The sequence below is a fragment of the Morchella sextelata genome (genome assembly GCF_020137385.1).
Source record: "Morchella sextelata strain SCLS chromosome Unknown scls_18, whole genome shotgun sequence".
Lineage (NCBI taxonomy): Eukaryota > Fungi > Ascomycota > Pezizomycetes > Pezizales > Morchellaceae > Morchella > Morchella sextelata.
The window spans coordinates 585736-608896 of NW_025408633.1; the positions used below are offsets into that span (position 1 = coordinate 585736).

A 23161-nucleotide genomic window follows, 5' to 3' on the forward strand; every position below is an offset into this window, starting at 1 on the left:
ACGTAGACTAGGGTCTATTGTGATGCAGGGGAGGCGGAGAGGAATGCTCTGAGTGTTGAGCTATCCCTTAAGCTGTTGGAACATGCTAACTCTTTTTTGTCAAAGGTGAGGTTTTGCTGGTAAATTCTTCTCATTTATTCGGCCTGAGTCAATCACCCACCTGAATTTGCTGTATAACGTTGACTCCCATATATACCACAGGGTCAGAATCAACATCTGAGCTACATGGGCCCCAGGAGGGGAGATATATCTAGATAATGCGTTGGGGTGAGATAGTTACCGCTCAACTAGAAGGAACGAGTAACTTATATGTGATAATATACTTGCAGCTTGTATAACTGGTTTGGTAAAATAAAAGAACACATATGGTCGAGGGTGAAAGGACAGAAATGATACATCGTGAACTACCGAAATCGGTCGGTATCTAACATAAGAGTTCAAACTTTAGGAGTTCCATGCATTCATCACCGGTCGTATTTCAACCGTCGGGCCCTCTTTTCCAAAGGGGCCTGAACCCCGAAAACCCCCCCCCTCTCTCTCCATGCGGATGCAAGTGGCTCAAGGGCGATGACGTAACGCGGCTCTGCGGGATGGATGCGGTCAGTGCAGGGTGGATACGTCACACCGGCCCAGGGCGGCGTTGGGTGCGGTGTGGCGGAGTGGGGATTAGTAGAGAGCGTCGACCCTGACCCTGAAAGAGTAGAGTTGGTTGCGTTGAACTGAGCACACCAACCAACTGGAGCAACTGGAAACCAACAACCCGTTCCGCAGATCTGGGCATGCGTGATATTCCATGACCCACGCGCAAATGACATCACCACGACCTCACCCAATATCATCACTGGGAAGGAAGGGGTGGAACAGGCAGTAGCAGTGGCAGTGGGTATCTAGTAGTAAGCAATGGTAGTGGTGGAAGTAGAGATAAATACGCTCGAATCCCACAGAGTTCGGGTTTTGACTCTGTATCTATCAAACAAAAAAAAAAAAAAAACCAATTCTCAAACAAACCGTAACTCCTCCCAAAAACACTCAAAATGACCAAAGACTCCCAAGTCGGATCCGCCTCCATTTACGAGGCCGGCGACCAACGAAATTACTCCCGCGACGAGCAGCAAAAGGCGAAGGCCGACGCCCGCTTCGATGAGGGCAAGAAGGGTGCCCACAGCAATCTCGACTCCAGTACGTTTCCCCCTCTTCTCTCTCTATATATCTTCTACCAACATCTTACTAACCCGTCAAACCACCAGAGGATGAACGCTCCATCAAGAACCGCCTAGCTTCTGCAAGTGCAGAAGCATCCTCATCACACGAGGGCCCCGAGAAGTCAAAGGACCCGCGGCAGGCGGCCATCTCGCATGGGAACGAGCCGTCGAAGGGGGCCAAGATTGATGCCGAGTTGCAGGCGGAGGATGAGGCGATGATAGCGAAGAAGGATGCGCAGAAGAAGGGGGCTGCGGGGCAGACTTCGTAGGGTTGATGTTGGTGTTGGGTTGGTGTTGGGGGTGTAATGTTATGTTGTATGAATATGTATGAGTATAGAAGAGTCACTGGATTGATTCTGTGGTGGTGATGATGGAGTGTTGTAGAATTTAGTTTTGTTTTTGGACATGGAATAAATGAAATGTGAATGAACAAACGCCTTGAGAATTGGGAACAGATATCGCAGGTGTTGGGTGTTTGTGCTTGCATTCGTATGCGTAGTGATGGAGGTTGGTTTATAACAGTGATTGACTGACAGTATTTACAATGTGCACATAAGAGAGGAGAGCAAATGACCGAAAAGCCGTGTGGTAATAATGTCTAATAAGAAAAACCCCCCTATAATCCCTAATGAATAAACAAAGACCCCAGCCATCTTGCTTCACACAAGAAAGAAAAGAAAGAAAGATGTAAAGATGAATGGATGTAATTCTTCTTCTTTACACGATCATAAGGTCAATTAACCCAACTTGTTGTTAACTTTGGTAATCCGAACAAAGAATCTGATATAAAAGAGGAAAAATAGAAGGGAAAAGAACACCCACCCAGATGATAAAAAAAACACGAAGAAAACAAAAAAAACCGAGAAGAAAAAAGCTAATAATATAGAGAAGAGCGAAATAAAACTATGGAACAATAGCAAAAGAACACCGATACCATATTTTAATACTCGTTCCCACGTTTCCCAAAAGCATGGGGAGGTAAAAAAAAACTGAAGGAAACATTAAACAAAAACAAGATATGATGCCCCGTTTGTGACAAAGACCCCACCAACACCCCGAACCGCGTTAATCAGTCATCATCGCAAGAAAGAAGCACAGCCTATACAATGGATCGGGTAGATATGGTTATACTAGTAAATCCACAACTAAACCGACACGAAACAAGCACATCACACCCCCAAACAACTAGACAGACATTTTCTTTCGTTTATTATTACTTGGCACACTTAGGATGTTCCGTTCGTGGCTGGCTTGGGAATACCAGTCAACACGGAGAATTGTCCACCAGCATCGGCAAACACCATTTCAACATCCTTGGTAGCACTGTTCTCGATCTTGGTGGGGAGCGGGACATCCACAGCTGGGGGGCCGTGTCCGGTCTGGTAAGAGTCGCCGAAGCCCCAACTGAAAGCGGTGCCGTCTACGTCGATGGCAATGTTATGGTGGGTTCCGCATCCAATCCACTTGAATTTGCGTTCCGAGATGACGTGAGGAACGGCCAAGAAGCGGGGCTTGCCGGAGATGTCGGAGATAACATCTGCTGGAGGTAGGGTCGTAAGATCAATACCGAGCTGGTTTGCGTCAAGACGACCCCACATGAGGAGCTTGCCGTCGTCGGTGATAGCGGCAGAGTGATGCTCTCCTGCCGCGACATGGACAATGTTGTACTGGTCGAGAGAGGAGATACGGGTAGGAACCGGGACCACAGTAGCGTCTTCGCCGGCTTTCTGTTCATCGTAGATACCGCATTGACCAAACTGGTTGAGACCCCACGCGTAGACCTTGCCGTCATTGGTGATAGCGAAGGAGTGGTATGAACCAGTGGCGACATTCTTGACCTTCTTGCGGGGGAGACCGAATTCACGGGGAATGAGACCGTTCAAACGAGTGCGCTCAACGACGCGACGGCCCAATTGGAACTGTTGACCATTCCCCCATGCATAAACGGAACCTGAGCTGGAAACCGCGAGGACGTGATCATTTCCAACGCTGATTTCAGTGACATTCTTGATCGAAGTCATGAGAGCTGGGCGGGGCTGCACGCGGATTTTATTGGTGTATCCCAAGATTCCATCGGCACACTGAAACAAATGAGTTAGTAAGATACGAGTCTAAGGGTGTTGGAGAGTCCTACCCTAAAAGTTCCCCAAGACCAGACTTTACCAGTATCTGTGACCGCGACAGAGATACTGTCGCCAGCAGCAATGCGCGTAATGACGGTTCCCTCTGGAAAGCTATCGATAAGCATAGGTGTGCTCTCCAATTCGTTCAATGGCTCCTCATCATCATCACTGTCGCTCTCGTCCACGTTCTTCTCGCGAGCCTCAACCTTGGTCTCACGACCAAGGGCGTACTGGTCATTGACACCCCAAGAGTAAACTTGTCCGGTGTGGGTCAACGCCAACCCGTGCATGCCTCCAATAGCCACGGCGACAACTCCGACCTTATCGGGAAGCAGGAACGGATTCAGACGCGGTCTCTTTACAATCTTCGCATTCGGCTCCGGCCCAAGACCCAACTCGGAATTGTCACCAGTGCCAAACGCGTAAACATTGAGTTTGAGGGAAGCAAGATTGTTAATCACGGGAGGAGAGGTGGTGCTCGTCTTCCCTCTCTTGCGAGGATGCGCCTTCTCGTGTTCAACTTCTTCAGGCTCGTTGAAGGATGATGAAGCGTTGAACGATTCTGACTGTAGTTGTTGTGACTGTGACTGCGAAGTAGGAGGGGAGATTGGTGTTTTCTTTCCCTTCTTTTCGGCAGCAGGCTTTTTGGCCTTCTCGGCAGGTGCGGCCTTTGTCTTTTCCGCGGCCTTGGAAGCCTTCTGGGGCGCCTGGCTCGCGGGCTTTTCGGCCTTCGCAGGCGCGACCTTTTTTGCGGCTTTGGGGGCAGTCTTTGATTTCGGGGTTGCAATTTTTCTGTCCTTTACATTGGTGCGTGGAGCGCTTGTGTTGGCAGCGGTTTGTTTTTCTTCGGCCTTTTTGGCCTCGGCAGCGTCTGCTTTGCGCTTTGATGCGCGGACGGGAGCCATGTCGTTGGTGAGAATCAAAGAGATTTTGAGGAATATGGAAAAAGGGTGACTTTGGGTTAGGTAAATTTGCGAATGGTTATTTTTGTTTGGGCCAGGTGGTTTTCTGGTTGTTGGGGGGATTCACTGCGCGTATGTGGCGTGAATTGTAACGAATAATGGATAGTGGCGTCGGAAATATGCCGTAGTAGTGAATGGAAGAGAGGAAGGAAGTGAAAGGATGATGATGGACAATCAAGGGGGATTGTGGAAGAAATAAGAGGAGGGAAGAGAAAGAGGAGAAAGAGGAGGAGAAGGAGGAGGAGAAGGAAGAGGGAAGAGGTAGGAGCGGGAGACTCGGGAGGAGTACGAATGGAAAAGGAATGGATGGGTTCGTTGGGTTTAGGTTTTTTGGGGGGTTGACCAAGAAAGTTGACTTTAGGAGGGATATTGTGTGTGCGTGGGATGAGCAGCAGCAACACGGTAAAACGACTTATTAAGCCAGTAGAGCCACTGTTGGATAGCGGTGAGGAAGTAGAGGAAGAGGAAGAATTGAAGATCCGTATTTCCACACCCAGAGCACGTAAATGCTTCGTTTGATGAAGTGTTTGGCCCTTCAGCACACGCCTTTTTGTTGTTGGGCTTTGTCACGTCCAAAAAATACTATGTGAGGTGAAACAACACACCACGGCAACTGATATCACTACCTACATCATACTCGCTGCGTCAACTCTGAAGGAGCGCAGTTGGATCAGTTGCCTACTCTCCTCTTTCTGAGGGTATGTACTCTACAAACATACCTGTATGTGCATACATGCATTCGGGTGAAAGAAGAAGCGAGGGGAAAAAACAACAAAAACAAAAAAAAACAAAGGTGGCTGGTGGTGTGCCTTTTCTAGAGTAGGTATGAGATGATGCATTCGTGGTGCCACAACCCCGGGCTTCGACGCCTGGACGCCAGGATTGGATGCCCGGTATGGTATGCTTCACGTGACAGAGCCTCTTCCCTCGTGTGTTAGTCCCCCACCACGATTCTATGATACAACTGCTCAGTCTGTGCAGCTGTCTGTTCTAGCAGCACCTCCGAATCTTCAACAATCCTCCTACATAGATGCTAATCTATTCCAAATCCCATAACCTACATCTCCCGCTTTTCCGGTAGACTTCCAACGCCATGGGCCAGAATTATTCGGCCTTGCCCGACCGTAACGTCGGTAGTGCTGGAATAGAGATCACTGAGCTATCGGATATACACTACGAAAGATCTCTTGGTTCGGCGCGCTTCCTGAAAACTATTCGTGCAAGCCATGATGACGGTCTGGTTGTTGTAAAAATATTCTTAAAACCTTCGCCAACCTTCTCACTGGAGGAATATCATTCACAAATCAAACGTGCGTGTCCCATGCATAGCTCATCCCCGCCTCTGGAGCTTTGTACATTGCTGAAATTAGCTTCTTCTAGACGAACAAGAATCTCTGGCAGACATCCCGAATGCCATCTCCTATCAGAGGATCATCGAGACGGATAAGGCGGGGTATATGGTTCGCCAGTACCTGTACAGCAGTCTCTACGATCGGATTAGGTGCCTGACTATCCTTCTCCATATTTCCGAAACATAAACTAACGCCTACCTCCGGCCCCAGCACACGTCCTTTTCTAGAAGAAATAGAGAAGCGCTGGGTTGCATTCCAGCTTCTTTGCGGCCTTCGCGACTGCCACGCTCGAGGGATTCATCATGGGGACATCAAAGCCGAGAATGTCCTCGTCACTACTTGGAACTGGATCTACCTCTCCGATTTTGCCAGGTTTAAACCGACGCATCTACCAGAAGACAACCCCGCGGATTTTTCGTATTTTTTTGACACGTCGGGGAGGAGGATATGCTACGTGGCGCCAGAGCGCTTCCTCGGCGCTGGCGAACGAAGCTCTGAGGCCAATCTTACCGACGAAATGGATATTTTCAGTCTTGGATGCGTTATTGCCGAGCTGTTCTTGGAGGGGACACCTTTATTTACCTTATCGCAGTTGTTCAAGTACCGCTCGGGAGAATATGATCCTGTGACTCATCTAGAAAAGATCGAGGATCCGGATATTAGGCACATGGTGCAGCACATGATAAATCTTGACCCCTCAAAAAGGCACTCTGCAGAGCAGTATCTAAATTTGTGGCGTCGCAAAGCTTTTCCAGAATACTTTTACAGTTTTCTTCATCAATATATTGGTTTCATCACAGACCCTACATCTGGGCAGGGGTCGCTTGTTGCTGTCGACGAACGGGATCTAGCCAACCAGGCGGACGATAGAATTGATAGGATCTACCATGATTTTGACAAGATAGCGTTTTTTCTAGGTTTCGATCAGTCCCAAGATACTAACGGCGGAGGACAGGAGAAGCGGATTGCTTCAAAGGACAATATTATACCAGTTCATCTGGATATACCCAACTATCAGCGACGTTCATCAGCTGTACGAAGGAGGGCAATAAGCTCTGACGATGGCACGTTGATCTTTCTGAGCTTAATCTCTTCCAGTGTGCGGAACACGAGCAGGGCTACTGCCAGAGTGAGGGCTTGCGACTTGTTTCTAGCTTTCGCGGAAAGGTGTACAGATGAAGCAAAGATGGATAGATGTTTACCGCATCTCGTACTGCTATTGCAGGACAAGTCCGTTATAGTTCGAGTGGCTGCTCTGAGAACCGTTACGCAACTGGTCGGTTCTCTGCTTCATTTTATTACTACCATATCAGATCAATATCTCTTTTGTCCTTCTTGCTGTTGCTATTACTTTTTAATGAAGCATTTTCTGATACTGCTCTTATCTCCGTGATCCAGATGGAACTCGTCGAAGTCGTCTCTCCTGTAAACGCTCATGTCTTTCCGGAGTATATACACCCAAAGTTAGACAAATTCGTCGACTCTGATCACATCATCATCCGCTCCACCTATGCTTCATGTCTTGCCTCACTAGCCGACTCGGCCTCCAGATTTTTGGACATGGCGCAGGCACTACGGGCCTCTGGAGCCCTCCCCACTGCGGACCCCGAAGCCGAGGGCGACGCCCCAGCGACCGAGTCCGCGCTTTTTGACGTTGCCCGCGCTGACTTGGTATCATTTTTCAGCGAGCACTCTAAAATACTGCTAACAGACCCCTCCTCATCTGTGCGCCGCGCTTTCCTACGCAGTGTCTCCCGCCTCTGCGTCTTCTTTGGCAAAAACAAAGCCAACGATGTAATCCTATCACATCTGAATACATACCTCAACGACAAAGATTGGATGCTGCGCTGCGCCTTCTTCGAGACCATTACCGGCGTCGCAACATACATTGGCGGCACCGCGCTCGAGGAGTACATCATGCCTCTCATGGTGCAATCCCTAACGGACCCCGAAGAGTTCGTTGTTGTCAAAGTTCTTGGGTCCCTAACCGGGATGGCAGAAGTTGGTCTCCTCGGGCGAGCCAAGGTATGGGAGTGCTGCGAGGTCGTAGGAAGGTTCATGGTACACCCGAACCTATGGGTGCGGCAGGGCGCGGCGGCTTTCATTGCTGCGGGGACAAAGTGGCTGAGCCCAGCTGATGTGCACTGTATCGTAGCACCGATGGTCAGGCCGTTCTTGCAGAATGATGTGGTTTCGTTGGACGCATTGAGTATCCTAGAGAATCTCAAGAAACCAGTAGGTCAATCCTTGCCTTGTCATGAAATATCACTCGTTGACGTTAGGCGCTAGTTATCGAGGAATGTCTTTGATATGGCAGTTACTTGGGCGACGCAAACGAGGAGAGGTATCTTCTGGAATGCGGCGCAAGAGCAGAGGACTTTTGCGTATGGAAGTGTGATGGAGGCGTTTCCGAAGGCTGGGGTGCGTGATGTCGGAGTCAACATGTTTATGAGGGTACCCAAGAACGAGGAGTATGTTTATGAAACTACTGCTTTCTATACTAAATATGTAAACGCTGACATGAGTATAGAGACGAGAACTGGCTTGGGAAACTCCGAAACCTTGGCATGACCGCAGAAGACGAATGGAAAGTCATTGCCCTCCGCGAATACATCTGGCGCATGGCACAATCAAAAACACAGCTCATATCCGACGACACGCCCTCGGTGCTTAATAGCACCATATCATTGAAGAACCTGAACATCACCCCTCAAACCATTTTCTTCGACGAGAACGAGTCGTTTTTCTCCCTCGCCGCGGACACTTCTCCGTCGACAGGTAATAGGCCGCACACAATCGCAGATGCGCTTTTGGACGCCAGCAAGACAATTGATGCACCAAGGCGCTCCCTTTCAACTAGGTTGAAAAGGCCTCCGGGAATGGAGATCCGGCGGTCCCGCCTCGGCGGAGATAGCATGTCAATGTCTGGCTCTGGACCTCCGACACCAACTGCTGAGACCTCGGCGCCACTGGCAGTACCAGTCGTCACAGTAGCTGGTAGCAGTGAATCGAGTACCGCGGCAAGCTCAGTAGATAACAACCATAATGGCGGTGGCCCCGCATTGTTGAGAAGGAAGCCGAGCACGCTTAGCTTACTAGCCCGGGGTCAAGAAGCCGGGAAGGCGCCTCCAGAGACCGGAACGGTATCGGTGTCAGCATTCGGCCGAGTCGAGCACCCATTCACACGCAACGCAGACGGCGCACTAAAGGTCACGGAGACGGTAGAAACACCGGTATTTAAGTTCCGTGGTGCACACTCCTATGACGGCAATGACCCGCATATATTGAAGCTACTCGACGCGATGTACCTGCAGAACTACCCCAGCGACATCCTCGAGTTCGGTCCTGCGATCGTTCCCATCCCAACCCAGCAGCGGCGCACACCAATCAAAAAATCGAGTGGTCGACCGGCGGGCGGGACTTGGAAGCCGGAGGGTGTGCTGGTTGCGCAGTTTGGTGAGCATACCGGCGCGATCAATAGGGTTGTTGTGGCGTCAGATCATAATTTCTTTGTTACCGGGAGTGATGATGGCACGGTGAAAATATGGGATTCAAGTAGATTGGAGAAGAACGTTGCGTTTAAGGCAAGGCAGACATATAGGCATGCAACTGGGTCTAAGGTGAAGGCGCTATGCTTCGTCGAGAATACTAGGTGCTTTGTGTCCGCGGCCACGGACGGATCCGTGCATGTGGTTAAGGTGGATCTACAATTGACGGGCCAGGCAGCGAAGTATGGGAAGTTGAAGGTAATGAGGAATTGGCAGTTGCCCGAGAAGGAATATGCGGTGTGGATGGAGCACTTTAAAGCAGGTAAGCGTTAAATCATGAGCGATCGAAAACCCGTCAAGCTGATCATTGATTACAGATACCCATTCGATCCTACTAATCGCGACCAACAATTCCAACATCTATGGACTGGACCTGAGGACTATGCAGATCCTCTACACTCTCAAGAACCCCATGTTCCATGGCACCCTGACCTGCTTCTGTGTCGACCGTAAACACAATTGGCTCATCGTCGGCACCTCTCACGGCCTCCTAGACATGTGGGATCTCCGTTTCCAACTCCGCCTGAAAGCCTGGGGCCTCCCCGGCTCGGCACCCATCCATCGCGTCTCCGTGCACCCCTCCAAGGGCCGCGGCAAATGGATCATAGTCGCCGGCGGCACCGGCCACGGCGAGCTCTCAGTCTGGGACTGCGAAAAAACACAATGCCGCGAGGTCTACCGCGCCGGTGGCAAAGACAGCGGAAAGGGCTACGAGCCATGGAACGTCGAAGACGAGTCTTCGGAGAATATGCTCACCCGCTTCGCCACCACCCCGACCCACCTCGAGTCCGGCGGCGCCAGCAATGGCGACCGCGGGGTCCGCGCGTTTGTGGCGGGGCTGGATGTCACCGAGGACAGTGGAGAGTCGAGGACGATGCCTGGGTTCATTATCTCGGCCGGGGCAGACAAGAAGATCCGCTTTTGGAACTGCTCGAAGGTCGAGTCGTCGATTGTTGTGAGCGGGCTTGATGCGGAGGAGCTGAAGCCGACGTTTACGACGTCGCATCCGACGTCGACGCTGACGTTGAATACGGAGCGGGTTCCGGCGCCGGCGGGGTCGACTCCGGAGGCGGCGAGCAGTAGCGGCGGGAGGGCGCTGCTACCTGGTGCGGCGGGAAGCAGTACGGGGAAGAAGGCGGCGAAGGCGAGTGGGAGGACGCCGAGGAGTACGGTGATTAGCATGCAGCAGCAGCAGCTGTTGAAGTGTCATTTGGACTCGATCTTGGATGTATGTGTTCCCCCCCCCCACTCACCCTCTTTTCTTGGGTAGTTTATGGTAGTGTGCTGATTACCGATGATGGTGGTAGGTGGCGTTCTTGGAGGTTCCGTACGGGATGATAATTAGCGTTGACAGGAGCGGTGTGATATTCATTTACCAGTGAAGAGCCGGAGCAGCAGGAGCAGTCTAGGGGGGCGCTTAAATTCACATTCTAATTCTTCTTGGAGTGGCGTTTGTTGATGATTCCTATTTTGTTTCTACATATGTTGTTTGGTGTGCGCGTGCTCGGTAAATGATATTCCACAAGTTTTTTTTTATTATGCAAGAGAAAAAGAGGGGTGTTTGATCATTGGCAGTGGGTAATAATTGTGATCTTTTTTAAGGGCTAGGAAGGAAGGAAGGAATGGCTAGGCCGCATTCGGGTTTTAAGTAATTTGGGGGGCGTGTACTAGTCTTGTTGAAGGGTAGGAGTACATGTAGGGTTTTTTTATGCGGGTGCAATATGATGTGGTATTTGGTCAATCTGCGAGTAGGCTTTGCCTATAGATCCGGCGGGCGGTGTAGTGATACTGCCTCTTCGCCGCCTGGTGCTCCCCATAACCAGGTCCACAAATCACCCCTATGCACACCAAAGCCCCGCCAGAGTCCCATCGCACCCGTAAAACTGAATTAAAACCCACCCCCTCTACCGGTAACAAGTAGCCGTAAAAGAAACCCCCCCCCCCCCCCCACAAAAAAAAAAAAAAAAAGCAGAAAAAACGCCCATCCCAATCCCCACAACTCTAAAACCCCATCTCAACATCACTATCACTCCCGTCCCCCCTCCCCCCTCCACCCCCGTGGGCATCATCCTCCTCCTCCTGGTCCCGGCGCTCGACATCCAGCTGCTGCTGCAGCACCATGGAGTACACCGACGCCTTGAGCAGCGTGAATACCAGCCCCGTCTTGCGCTCGAGCCCGCGCAGGCTGTCGAGGATCTTTGCGGTGGGGAGGCCGGCGATGTCGGCGATTGATGTGCCGAGCTTGGTGTGCGTTAGCTGTCTGCGAGGTGGAAGGTGTGGGGGGAGGTATGGAGGGGGGGGGGGTAGGGGGAGGTAGAGGGGGAAGGGGGAAGGGTGAATGGGGAATGGGGGGGGTACTTTGTTGAGGTTCTCGAGGAGGCGCGCGTATTCGTCGAGGACCTCTTGTTCGAGGGGCGTGAGGGTTTGCGTGTTGGAGGAGAGGAGGCTGGGGGGTGAGGCTGACATTGTGGGTTTGCGGCGTGGTGCGGGTGTTTTGGGGGAGTGGTGGTCGGTGGTGGGGGGCGCGGTGTGAATCCTTGTATTAGGTAGTAGAGTGGGGTGAGGTGGAGCGCGGGCAGGGTGTGTTCTTATCGATTGTCGACTGTGTGGGGATGCAACCAGGGCTCCTAGCTACTAAGGTACATAATTTCTAACAGCTGTCCCGAGTAGAGAACAACGAATATATCTGGCTGTGGTTTGATCGCGCAAGTAGTTGTAGTTTGTTGCGCCCTATAAAATCCTTAACTACAGCTTGGCTTCAATTGCATATTTCAAAAGTTGTATATCCCTTAATTCCACGACTGCGAAAACCGAGTGAATATGTAGTTATGATTATTCAAAAAAAAAAGCTTATATGTATCAAGCTGTTTACTCCAGCTACCAGTTCAAGCTTGATCAATTGGCAAGGCAGTAACTACGTCTTCTTGATCGAAACTACCACGCGACAAGTCCACCTCCCCTAGTTAACCCCAAGAACAGCCACTGGCCACAATTGAACCCAATTGACTCTGCTACTTACTTCTAACCATTCCATCACTTTCTAGTAACCAAAAGAAAAACACTTTTTTTGCAAAGGAAAGAAGAAGAAAAAGCTAATTATATTACGCCTCTAAGAATTTTTGTTTTCAAAAAAAAAGGAGAAGCACCCGCACAAGAGCAGACAAGACAAGAAAAAGCGAGAGAGAGAAAAAGCGAGAAAAAGATTCATAAAATACCCACCCAATTGCGAACCGCTACCACTTTTATTTCCAGTCTAAGCATCCGCACTGACACTCTGCGGCTTCAAAAAGTCCGGATCATTCTCAAACTCCTCCTTGACCTACACCCCCCACCTCATTAGCGTCACCCTCCCACCAAAACTCCCCCCCCAAAAAGGAAAAACAACTCACGATATCCAACCCCCCCACCAGATTCCCCTCCAAATACAACTGCGGATACGTCGGCCAGTCCGAAAACTCCTTCAACCCCTGCCTCACCTCATCATCCGCCAGTATATTAAAAAAGCCATAGCGCACGCCCTTCTCCCTCAGCAGCCCCACCAGCGTCCTCGAGAAGCCGCACTGCGGCGCCGCCGGCGTCCCCTTCATGAACAGCATCACCGGCGCGGCCTTGACCAGCTTCTCCAGGCGCGTCTTGATGTCTTCCGTCTGCGCCTCCTCCCCTCCCGCCTCGGTGGTGGGGGGTGCGGCGGGGGGTGCGGTGGTCTCCTGTGCGGGGGGCAGAGCGGTGGAAGAGGCGCCGGAGTGGGTCTCGATGGCGGAGCGCAGCTCTTTGGGGTCGGCGCCGGAAATGCGTTTTACGACTGTGGCATCGCGGAGGAGGACGAAGTAGGGGACGGCGGAGACGTCGTAGGACTCGGAGATGTCGGGGAGCTCTTCGGCGTCGATGGAGAGGAAGTGGGTGGTTGGGGGGGCGGTGGTGGCGAGCGCTTTAAACACTCTGTAAATTGCGGTAGTGGGTTAGCTTGGAGAGCTGGGGGAGGGGAGGTGAAGGTGAAGGGAGGGAGGGGGGAGGTTACTCGTTCATCTGCTTACACGGCTCGGCCCAGGGCGTGTGGAAGTTCAATGCGACGACGGCGGTGGGGGGCACGGCCTCGATGAGGGCGTTGAACTGGTCGACGCTGGTGATGTCGGTGACTTCTGGCATTTTCGCGGTGTTTTCTGCTGGTCAATATCTTATTCCACTTGACTTCAGTTGTGTTGGTGAGAATGTGTCCAGGTTTCGATCTGATTGACGTTGGGGGCACGATCTGATAAAGAGACCGAGAGAGAGAGAGAGAGAGAGGGAAAGGGCGGGGGCGGGGTGGGGTGGGGTGGGGTGGGGTGGGGTGGAGTGGAGTGGGGCGAGAGTGAGGGGTGCCAAGCCAGAGAAGAAAAAGAAAGGGCCCGGCGGGTTCGGATGGGGATGGCGCTATGACGTGCTTGATGGCTGGCTTAATTGATAGATAAGCAGCAACCCGGGAAATCTTCGCGGGGGCGGGGCTGGAGGGGGGGGGTGGGTTAGGGTTGCGGTGGTGGGGTGAGCGAAGGGGGATGGGAGAAGGTTTGCGCGGAGCCGGAGTTGGTCACTGGTTTCAAGCGTACTCGGTGGTAGTGATTGACTCATATTACAATGTCATGTGCATGTAGTTACAGTAGTAGCACATCAGCTCTGACAGCGAGAGCACCACAGCGAGTGATGGCTGGAGACCAGTGACCGAAAATACATGTATTCCGTTGCCATCCCCCCCCCCCCCGCGCCCCCAAAAGAAACCCTACCCCCTCTGTGTAACACCCAGTATTTCCTGTCTGTCCGAACATTTCCCTTCCTTATATAATCGAATAATAAAAAGCCTCTTCTCTCCCTCCCCCGCCCAAGTGGCTACAGCACCCTGAGACGACCCGGACAGAGCACGGAAAACCCTAGGACGCACGATATATCCTACGCAGGGCACCGTCGAGTCGATCTTGGCATCGTTCAGTGGGCGTCGGGTTGTCGAGTGAGAATCTGTGACGGGACTCTAGCACTCTGGCTGGCTAGATGGTGGGCTGGGTTGCTCTTGTGCGTGTGGATTGTGTATGAGTTGGATAAGTTCGTTGTTTGCCGTTGTAGCAGCGCTTTGATTTTCATCTGGGTACGAACTGTTTCGTGACTTGCACACTGGGTGGGTGCTGGTCTGCGTATACATACACGCGAGAGTTGACAAGTGGCGGAAGCATCCAGGCTTTAACTTTCTCTACAAACGTTTCGTATGGAATTTCTTCGTTGCGCGGGAAGAAGAGGCGGCCGAAATGCAAAGATGGCGTAGGGAGAATTCGGAGGCAGAAGGGTAAGATGGGCGGGACGGGGCAAAAAAGGTCACGATTCGAGGGAGCTCGGGTCGGGTTGACCTGAGGAAAGATCGGAGCTTACTAGCGATGCCACTTGCATGGAATGCTAGCTGGTCACGTGAAGGTCGTAACAGGTCGCAACTTGTTTAAAGACAGCAAGCTCTTATCGGCCGCAGGGTTCTGCCTGAGGGATTGAATGGGTCTTGAATTACGTCCCATGGTTTATGGCTTTTCTTCTCCTTCGCTTAGTAGGCGATTTCCCACCCCCTACTGGCTAGCTGGACAGTTAGCTAAAGGTTAATCAACAGCGCCCTGACTTTGGCAAGCTTAGAATCGGTTATTATATGCAGATTGCTTCCCTAATGGGCATCCTACTACAAATGGCCACAAGAAGCCACGGGTACTGGATACAGACGAAGTGATGTCTAGGGTTGCATGTGCATGTTGAAGCAATCAATTAATTAGTCGCTCTAATTAGCGGGCTTCAGATGTCCCGAGTGACCGGTAAAGATCGGGAAACCGCGTAGATTACTAATCAGATCTTCATATGAATAGGAGATTAAACCTTCAACTTTTAAGCACCAGTACATCGTTATACGTAGGATGCCTTTTCGCTGCTTAAAAACGTGTCCAACGGTCACCCGCCCAGATCCCCCATTCTTGTAAGTATCCGGACCACAAGCTCCATACATATATGACGACTTGTGAGAGGTGTATATTTGAGCGATTATTAAAGTGCAGAAAGGAGATTATGGCAATATAAACACCCACCCCACGGCCACTACGTCCCGAGGATTGATCTATGTAGTGTTAGATTAATTCCCCATAAGATACCCTATGCAGGAGCTAGGCATCAATTAAAAAAGGGGAGAGTAGCGCCGGCACTGTTTGCAGAATATATATTGCCTCTATATTGTGTTGCATCTCGGCATAGGATACTCACTCAGAGTATATACGTATTCAGAGGGGGAAAATACGTATACACGTGCACGTGTGGGATAACATATCCGAAGTATTAATAGCTTGGGGTAGTGCCGGCGTGCCTTGCAGGATTCAGGGGAAGGAATACAGAGCTACCAAAGACGCGATTCACTATTCGCGAGTTGGTCACTGTTGGTGAGGTTGGTGAGGCTGTCGAGCGGTAACAATGCACACAGGATATGAGAAGCAACCCGCGGATGGTCGCATGCGTATATACTCTCAATGCAATGCATAAGAGGTTATCAAATATCTGAAAGTCCCAGAAATACAGATTTGGCATATGTGATACGTATTGGCGGGGCTTTATACGTATTGGCGGGGCTTTATACGTATTAGCGGAGCGTGTGTTTTGGGGAAGGATGCAGTTGGAAAGCCTTCTAAGATAACAAGACATAGGATTTGTGTGTTGATCATGTTGATCAGGGTGTCTTCTTTCAAGTATGTATGCATACAGAGTAATTCACATGGAATACCGTATTTGTGGGCCCCTCGGCAAAGTAGATTTTTAGACCGTTTGAACTCTAAACGTCTTTAGTAATTGGGGCAATAGAAATATAGAAATCTTATTTGCTAAATTCATGATAGTTTCAAAATACTTTTTAACACTCGCACGTCTCGAAATTAAGGCTATGATATCCAAATGCCGTTTCCAACATTCCTAAAATTACATTACAATCTCGCCCGAGACAGTCCCGAGACAGTATCAGTCTCCAGCGTCCATCTCAGCCACAGGGTTGGCATGTATGGTGATTTTCTGGATCTTGGTGACTTTCTTCGGCCTCCCCTTCTTGTCGACCTCCAAAGCCTCCAACTTATCCAGCGTATCCAACCCATCGATGACCTAATCACACGCAAAACCCCCCATCAGTCTTATTATTCCAACACAACCCACGGCTATCTCCAAGGCCATACCTTGCCAAAGACCGTATTCAGTCCATCCAGATGCGGATGGCTCCCATACGTAATAAAAAACTGGCTCTGGTTCGTTCCCGGGCCCGAATTGGCCATGCTCACAACGCCCCTCGCGTTGTGCCTCAGCGCCGGCCGGATCTCATCCTCAAACTTCTCCCCCCATATGCTCTTGCCGCCCTTTCCGTTGCCTAGCTCGCCGTCTCCGGTCTGTACCATGAACGTCTTGATGCTGCGGTGGAAGGGACAGTCGTTGAAGTAGCCGGACGCGCATAGTGCTAGGAAGTTCTCGGCTGTCTTTGGTACCGCCTCGCAGAAGACCTCAATCTTGAGAGGACCTAGGTCTGTGTGCAGTGTCACAGACATAGTTGTAGTTTTGATCAAGCCAACACGGGAGTGGCTGTTCGTAGAGTGGGCTAGTAGCGTTGGTGGACGTGTCGTTGTCGCGGTAGAGCCTCAACTTTATCTTAGCGTGGGGACGACCAGCCAAATGCACAGGCTATCACTCGTTGCTAGGGTGTTGATGTTGTTTAAACCGTTGATCATTATAATGACGAAAATGTTGACTTTTTTCCTTCCAACCCAGACAGAAATTTATATAGTCGTGGGTCTATATTTATTGGATCCTGATAAGTATTTTTGGGCATTTCAATCAGGTAGGTCGATAGTTTTTATTCCTTAGTTCGACGTATCTAGTGAATACCTCACTGTAGACTCAGCTAGAGTCACTATGCAGTGATGCATAAAAAAAAGACAAAATAAAGACCCCTCGCACTTCCTATAGGAATTTCTAATGCCCAGTTTCACACGCACAAACCCAATATAATTTACCCAAGCACCGCTCGCACAATCAAACCAGCCGACCCACACCCCAAACCCAGTCAAGACCCCAGATCATAACTACCCCAACCAAGCCCGCGTGATATTACGATAGAAGGGTTGTAGAAAAGAAAAATAGAAGAAAGAAACGAATCAGGCACGGCGATATATGATGCGAATCACCGAAGATATACCGTGATACACCTCAGCCGTAATGCCTCCCTATGGGTTGAATAAGGAATAAGAAGTTTGGAGAAGAAGGTAATATGTTTCCGAGAAGAAGTGAAGAAAAGAGAACAGTCTTGTACGAAACGAGATATATAGCAGCGCATAGAGCAAGGAAAAGCAACAATTCAAGAATATCTTGGACCTGAGAGCAAAATAGTTTACGGGGTATAAAACAAGTTACATGAAAGACGCAAGAAAAGTCTGGAAATCAGGTCCGAAAATGAGTGACACAAGATAAAAAATCGCTCACTGAGGCTTCAAAAAGGGATAACAAAAGGGAATAATAATAAAAAAAAAGCCAGCCAAACTCCGTGCCCGGAATATTTAACAGAACAAATGAATAAGGAAAAGATAAAAACAAAAACAAAAACAAAGAAAAACCGTCATTAAGATTTGGCAACTCAAATTATCTAAACTCATCAAAATAAACGAGTTGGGAAATTATTGAATTACGAATGCGTTAAAAGGAGGCCGGCGATGATGTTTTTCCAGACCGAGGAACATTCAAATCTTCTCGAAAGCGGCTGGAGCCCTTTTGGGTGATTTTTCGCTCAGGTGTGCGCGGATCCTCATCATGTAATCGGCCGCTCACCGTTTCCTCGGGTTGATCACTCGAAAATCCTGCGAAATCCGACCCCTGCGGATCATTGTCGATTGTCTTTTGCCAGTGCTCCGGTAAACAGACGCACACAAGAGGGAAAGCTTTGATTTCGATCCCAGGCGGAGGAGAGGACGACCGGCGTTGACTGGCACGTGAAGTATGTGCCGATACACCACTATCACGAAGCTGGCGGTGGCTTACATAATCTTCTGCTCTTTCATTCAAGCGAATACCAGTAGCCCATCCTACCGAATGTTAGTAAATATCGCCTAGAATAAAAAGTAGATATAAATCACCATCGTCCCAAATGCCCACAACTTTGAGCATATCGCCTCGATCTAAATCAAACTCGTCGGCGGCTCGGGGCTGGTATGCCCACAAAACTGCGACTTTGTCATTTGGATGAATATCATCCTGGGAATAATAATCCTAAACTGGAGTCAGCACAGGAACAAGATACATGTAACTCATAAGGAAGAGGGAATACCTTGAAGTATGGTAGCTGTTCGGATTGTGGACTAGAAAATCTAGGGGATGACATATCCCTGTCGCTTCTAGTAACGGGAGATGAATTATCCGACATCAGAATCGAAGTGCTGGATAAAGATGCATTTCGATCACGGGGTGGAGGGTGTAGGGGCCGACCAGGCGAGTATCTTCGAGGTTGGTTGGTGTTTGGACTATCCTCTAAGCCAAAATCAGAGGACGAAGAATTCTCAACGACCCGAATATGTCCACGTCTGGCACCACCAATCACACCAGGAGATGAAAGGTCTATATCTGAAGCCCCACCTGTCCCTTCAAGCGCTGACATTCGCGCAATCCGTCCAGTGAGAACCTCATACCCTTGGGCCTGTACGCTTGTTGCAGCAACTGGGTTGAAAGTCATTGAGGGGCTTCGATGTTGTCGAGATTGTTGGTTGAAGGTAGGCGGAGAGTTCCCATATCTTTGCCGGCGTCGATATAACAAAATAAGCATAACCACCAGCGCTACACCAGCAACAGCTCCAATAGTGATTCCTGCAATCTGTCCCCCAGTAAGACCCGATCCACCACTTGAGCCCGATGCGCCAGATGATGATGTGCTGGTTGACGAGGAAACTGCAGTTGTTGTAAATATTGGGGGTAAAGAAGTGACTGTTGGCAAATCAACGTTCTCACACCGCGTCTCAGCATTGGAATTATAGCAGCAGGTATCAGTTGAGTTTGGCGAATTTGTTGCACAGTATAAACAAAGACCAGGGAGATTATCACTGTCAATTATCAGCAATGCCATGAGTATCCCGTGATCGAGTAGAATTACTTATAACCACAATTCGTGGTTTCGTTTTCATCGGCAGGGACACAGTTTGAATTCAGAGAGTCCGATGGCAAAGCGCATATGGTAAAATCAGACCGGATTAGACCGAGAGCATCTTGGTTAGTACTTCCACATGTTCCCTCATTTGAAATTATTATTTGCTCGCTGATAGCAAATTGAGCCTATGTTCGATTAGTCAAAAATCGATTTCAAAAGAAGACATGATGACCTACACAGGCATCTGCACAAATTGGTGCTGACTTCGCTGTTGTAAGGGAGCATGCTGTTCGTGAATCCTGAATCATTCTAGAACAAAGAACACTACGGGTGTAGCGTGCATATAATTCAGTTGTATTTGAGAGTGTTAGGTTGGAACAGCCAAATAAATTTTGATATCTGTTAGGTTAAACAAACCAAATTAGAAATTGATATTTATTAGAAACAAAATTATTACTCAAGGGAAACTTACTTATTCTTGGCATAGTCTTGTTTGATATATTGTTCGAACTGGGTATCAAATTGTTCGGTGCTAGAAACATAGGCAAGAAATGGGCTATGATAACGCGTTAGCTCATAAAATTTTAAATAGTACATGTTGGGGAAGACATACTACTCGCCAGTAAGAGAACTTGAGGTAGAAATAGAGGATTCGTTAAACGCTGGACAGGTACGTGATCCAGAAAGTGAGATACAATTGCCGGAGGAAGAAGTTTGAGCTGCTGCTAAAGGCAAAAATACAGTTGATAAGATTACCAAAGCTGCTCCACTCAAAGTTAACCGTCGTGTTGTATGCCGAGATGAAGGCATGTTATCGGTTGCTGATGTTGGTGCATCACCGTCCAGAAAGGAGGTATCACGATTGGCGAGGCGACTACTGTTGTTATTGGAACAACGTCCTTCACCAGCAAAATTCGTGGCTGTCATTGACCCGATTTCAAGATCCACAAGGCGCCAGCTCTCTCGAGCGGGCTCTATTTTTTCCCAATTTCGTGGGGGGGTGGGAGTAGCGGGGATGGGCTTAGGCTGCGGTAGCAGCGGAGAAGTAGCAGCAATTGACTGCTGCTAGGACGTGAAGGTGGGTAAGAAGAGAAGGAAAGAAGAGCCCCGGAAAAAAACCCTCTCAGCCGCCAGGAACACCACAACTGACAAAAACGAGTGACTAGGGACTAGGGAGGGGTGGGCGGTTGGGGACAGGAAATGGTGGGAAGGAGCGTGAGCAGTACAACAGGACTCGCAGTAGGTACAGTCTGTAGCAGTAGTAGCAGCAGCAGCAGTAAGTGAACGACAGTTGGTTGGTGGGCTGCTCAGGGCCAGGTGGATAAACGAAATGTACAGCACTGAACTGGCAGACACTCAACTCCAAGCTAAGTGGCTGTAAAGTACATGTATGAACTGAGGTCTGGATGTCTCTGCTAGATTCTCTGGGATCGAGTCCAGGGGGGAAAGTAGTGAAACCTCCGAAAGAAAGGCTACATACACGAGTTCGCTTCACTGCAGAGAAGGCGTTGGTATGCTACAAGTGACTTAGCGTGGGCGTCGGGAAATGAGATGATGCACGGACAGACGCGCCAGGAACCACGACGGCACGTTTAATCGGCCACATCCCCCGCCCAACTAGGATGCTGATGGATCCGCATATAAAAATCTCCCAAGAGTGTTGAGTTCACACATGCAGCATCTCATAATTCATCATAATCGTCACTACTGCACTGCAGCATCATGCAATAGAAATACTTTAATTGCGCAAAACCCCACAGTTGGGAAATATATCTGCATACAAAAATGCAATTCATGTCACGTATCTCAAACAAGGGGTAGTTTAGGATACTGATCTGTGGGTATAAATTTATTCACTCTAGATACTTACTCTGTATAATATGTATCTACATCAAATATAAACTGCTCTCGAAGGGAAAGCTTTGGTCATGTCAGGTTATTTCAAGCGCTCACTCGAACGCGAACACAATTCCTTTGGTGAAATGAGTTAGGCACAAGACTCAAGGTAATCCCTTGATATGAGCTTTCATCAAACTCCAAGCAAAGAGTCATCTGGATTTTATCACATACCCTATACCATGCAAGTACGTGGAATTAATTAAGCAAATAGTGCAGAAGAGAGCAGGATGTCTATTGGTTGTTTCAACAGCAAACAACCCTGGCGTTTATTTCAGGCATAGCTACATGTAGATCTCACAGAATAGTACTTAGTCAGTATTGAGTCATCGTTGTTCTTGTTCTAAAGGGCCGGCAGGTCGAGCTTTGAATACACGTCCATTTGAACTCTTCGGGGTTTTAATAAATACGTGTAGATACATGTATGTATGGTATCTAGTTGCAAGTACTGGAGACTGTGGGGTTTTTAGAATAAAGGTAGATAGAAGCTTTAATTTGTGAAAAGCCTAATGCAAGCGGCACGGAAGTCGAGGTCAATTACAGCGTTATTTCGAGGTTTTGCTTTTTCTTATTAGTTGATCATGAATATAACAATAAAGCCTAGTCTTGTTTTTTGGCATAGAAGTTACATGTAACACTCTATTGACAACAGTAGACCTGCTACATGTAAGCCGTCAGGCCGGATCCAAATCGTGTTACTCAAACCTAATACAGAAGTCGTGATATAAAAACTCACGATTTTACACTAGCTCTTATGTCAAAACCGTGATAGATCACCGGCCTCATGATTGACACTCCTCTAGTGCGATGTTTATATCACGACTTCTGTATTAGGTTTGAGTAACACGATTTGGATCCGGCCTGACAGCTTAAGGGATATCAAACTACGCCTCAAGTCATCATTAGAAAGAGTGCTCCACCTATAGCTACCTACGTGTACCTACTCTACATCGACAGGCATGCGCATGCGCACTGATAAACGCAGCGCAGATCCAGTAATTCAGACATGAATGATAGATGACTCAGCGCTAAGCTAACTATAAATGGTCCTTGATACCGGTAGCACGGGTCAAGCTGTTTCCGGAATCATGAGAGAGACAGCACCACGAATCTGTCAAACTTCACAACGCGTGTCACCAGGATTGGGCTCAACCTCATCGGCATTTTCGAGCCTCAATTGTGTCTGTGCGAACAGTCTCTAGAATCAATCCCTCTCAACATAGTTCGGTCATAGTTTTGAAAAGGAAAAAAAAATAAAACAGTCCCGGAGATAAGCGGATTGTCACTGAAAATGGGAGCTGCACAGCCTGACACAGTTACAGAGGTTGAGAAAGGTCAAACAAAGGTTGATGCTGGATTACTCCCGCGAGATCATTGTAGGTAGTTCCGGAACCAAATCATGGAGCTTTGCAGGTTAATTTTTGGTGCTTAGACAAGTACCGACTACCACGATGGCGGTACATGGCGCGACAGAAATTGTTGCCCCTGGTTAGATGGGAAACACCGTACCTTGCATACTTCCAGGTGAGTTATAATATAGTTGACATACTGATTAGATTCAGTATTGATGTTTTTCATCATATCAAAGGAACATTGCAGAACACCCTTTCTCGATTCGTATTTTGCGCTCACAGCCAATCTCGGCACTCATACCTTCTTCATGATAATGCTACCGGTGTTATTTTGGTTTGGATATACAACTCTTGGGCGAGGGTAAGTAATCTTCTTATCTAAGTATCTGTAGGGGACATTTTCTTAAGTTTTGTGATTCAATCAGGATGGTGCATATCTTAGCTTCAGGGGTGTTCTTCAGTGGTTTTTTGAAAGATCTATTATGGTAAGTTTCTCGTCATCTACTAAAGGCTTAGTCAGTAGAAAATTATTAATAGCTTTAAGCCTACCGCGACCGTTATCTCCTCCTCTCCATAGGATTA

The 23161-nt window shown here is 48.9% G+C and overlaps 8 protein-coding genes across 8 annotated transcripts; 3 read left to right on the top strand and 5 right to left on the bottom strand.

Moving 5' to 3' along the window:
* Positions 1-1034: 1034 nt before the first annotated feature.
* Positions 1035-1471, top strand: H6S33_004666 (uncharacterized protein; the record flags this gene model as incomplete). The annotated part of the gene is made up of 2 exons (XM_044836011.1): positions 1035-1179; positions 1248-1471. The coding sequence occupies 2 exons, from the start codon at positions 1035-1037 to the stop codon at positions 1469-1471; spliced, it is 369 nt and encodes a 122-aa protein (XP_044690639.1).
* A 957-nt stretch (positions 1472-2428) lies between these two features.
* Positions 2429-4230, bottom strand: H6S33_004667 (uncharacterized protein; the record flags this gene model as incomplete). Its single annotated transcript, XM_044836012.1, has 2 exons — positions 2429-3283; positions 3337-4230. 2 exons carry the CDS (start codon positions 4228-4230, stop codon positions 2429-2431), a joined length of 1749 nt encoding a protein of 582 aa, XP_044690640.1.
* Positions 4231-5380: 1150 nt separating this feature from the next.
* On the top strand, positions 5381-10621 carry H6S33_004668 (uncharacterized protein; the record flags this gene model as incomplete). The annotated part of the gene is made up of 9 exons (XM_044836013.1): positions 5381-5597; positions 5668-5788; positions 5850-6915; positions 7038-7874; positions 7929-8110; positions 8170-9449; positions 9505-10415; positions 10495-10514; positions 10567-10621. The coding sequence occupies 9 exons, from the start codon at positions 5381-5383 to the stop codon at positions 10619-10621; spliced, it is 4689 nt and encodes a 1562-aa protein (XP_044690641.1).
* Positions 10622-11188: 567 nt separating this feature from the next.
* On the bottom strand, positions 11189-11653 carry H6S33_004669 (uncharacterized protein; the record flags this gene model as incomplete). The annotated part of the gene is made up of 2 exons (XM_044836014.1): positions 11189-11428; positions 11546-11653. 2 exons carry the CDS (start codon positions 11651-11653, stop codon positions 11189-11191), a joined length of 348 nt encoding a protein of 115 aa, XP_044690642.1.
* Positions 11654-12440: 787 nt separating this feature from the next.
* Positions 12441-13333, bottom strand: H6S33_004670 (uncharacterized protein; the record flags this gene model as incomplete). Its single annotated transcript, XM_044836015.1, has 3 exons — positions 12441-12506; positions 12577-13126; positions 13206-13333. The coding sequence occupies 3 exons, from the start codon at positions 13331-13333 to the stop codon at positions 12441-12443; spliced, it is 744 nt and encodes a 247-aa protein (XP_044690643.1).
* A 2847-nt stretch (positions 13334-16180) lies between these two features.
* On the bottom strand, positions 16181-16752 carry H6S33_004671 (uncharacterized protein; the record flags this gene model as incomplete). Its single annotated transcript, XM_044836016.1, has 2 exons — positions 16181-16318; positions 16390-16752. The coding sequence occupies 2 exons, from the start codon at positions 16750-16752 to the stop codon at positions 16181-16183; spliced, it is 501 nt and encodes a 166-aa protein (XP_044690644.1).
* Positions 16753-17893: 1141 nt separating this feature from the next.
* H6S33_004672 (uncharacterized protein) lies at positions 17894-19310 on the bottom strand (the record flags this gene model as incomplete). Its single annotated transcript, XM_044836017.1, has 3 exons — positions 17894-18279; positions 18331-18463; positions 18522-19310. The coding sequence occupies 3 exons, from the start codon at positions 19308-19310 to the stop codon at positions 17894-17896; spliced, it is 1308 nt and encodes a 435-aa protein (XP_044690645.1).
* Positions 19311-22518: 3208 nt separating this feature from the next.
* H6S33_004673 (uncharacterized protein) lies at positions 22519-23156 on the top strand (the record flags this gene model as incomplete). Its single annotated transcript, XM_044836018.1, has 5 exons — positions 22519-22603; positions 22660-22751; positions 22827-22940; positions 23005-23064; positions 23124-23156. 5 exons carry the CDS (start codon positions 22519-22521, stop codon positions 23154-23156), a joined length of 384 nt encoding a protein of 127 aa, XP_044690646.1.
* Between the last annotated feature and the right edge of the window lie 5 nt (positions 23157-23161).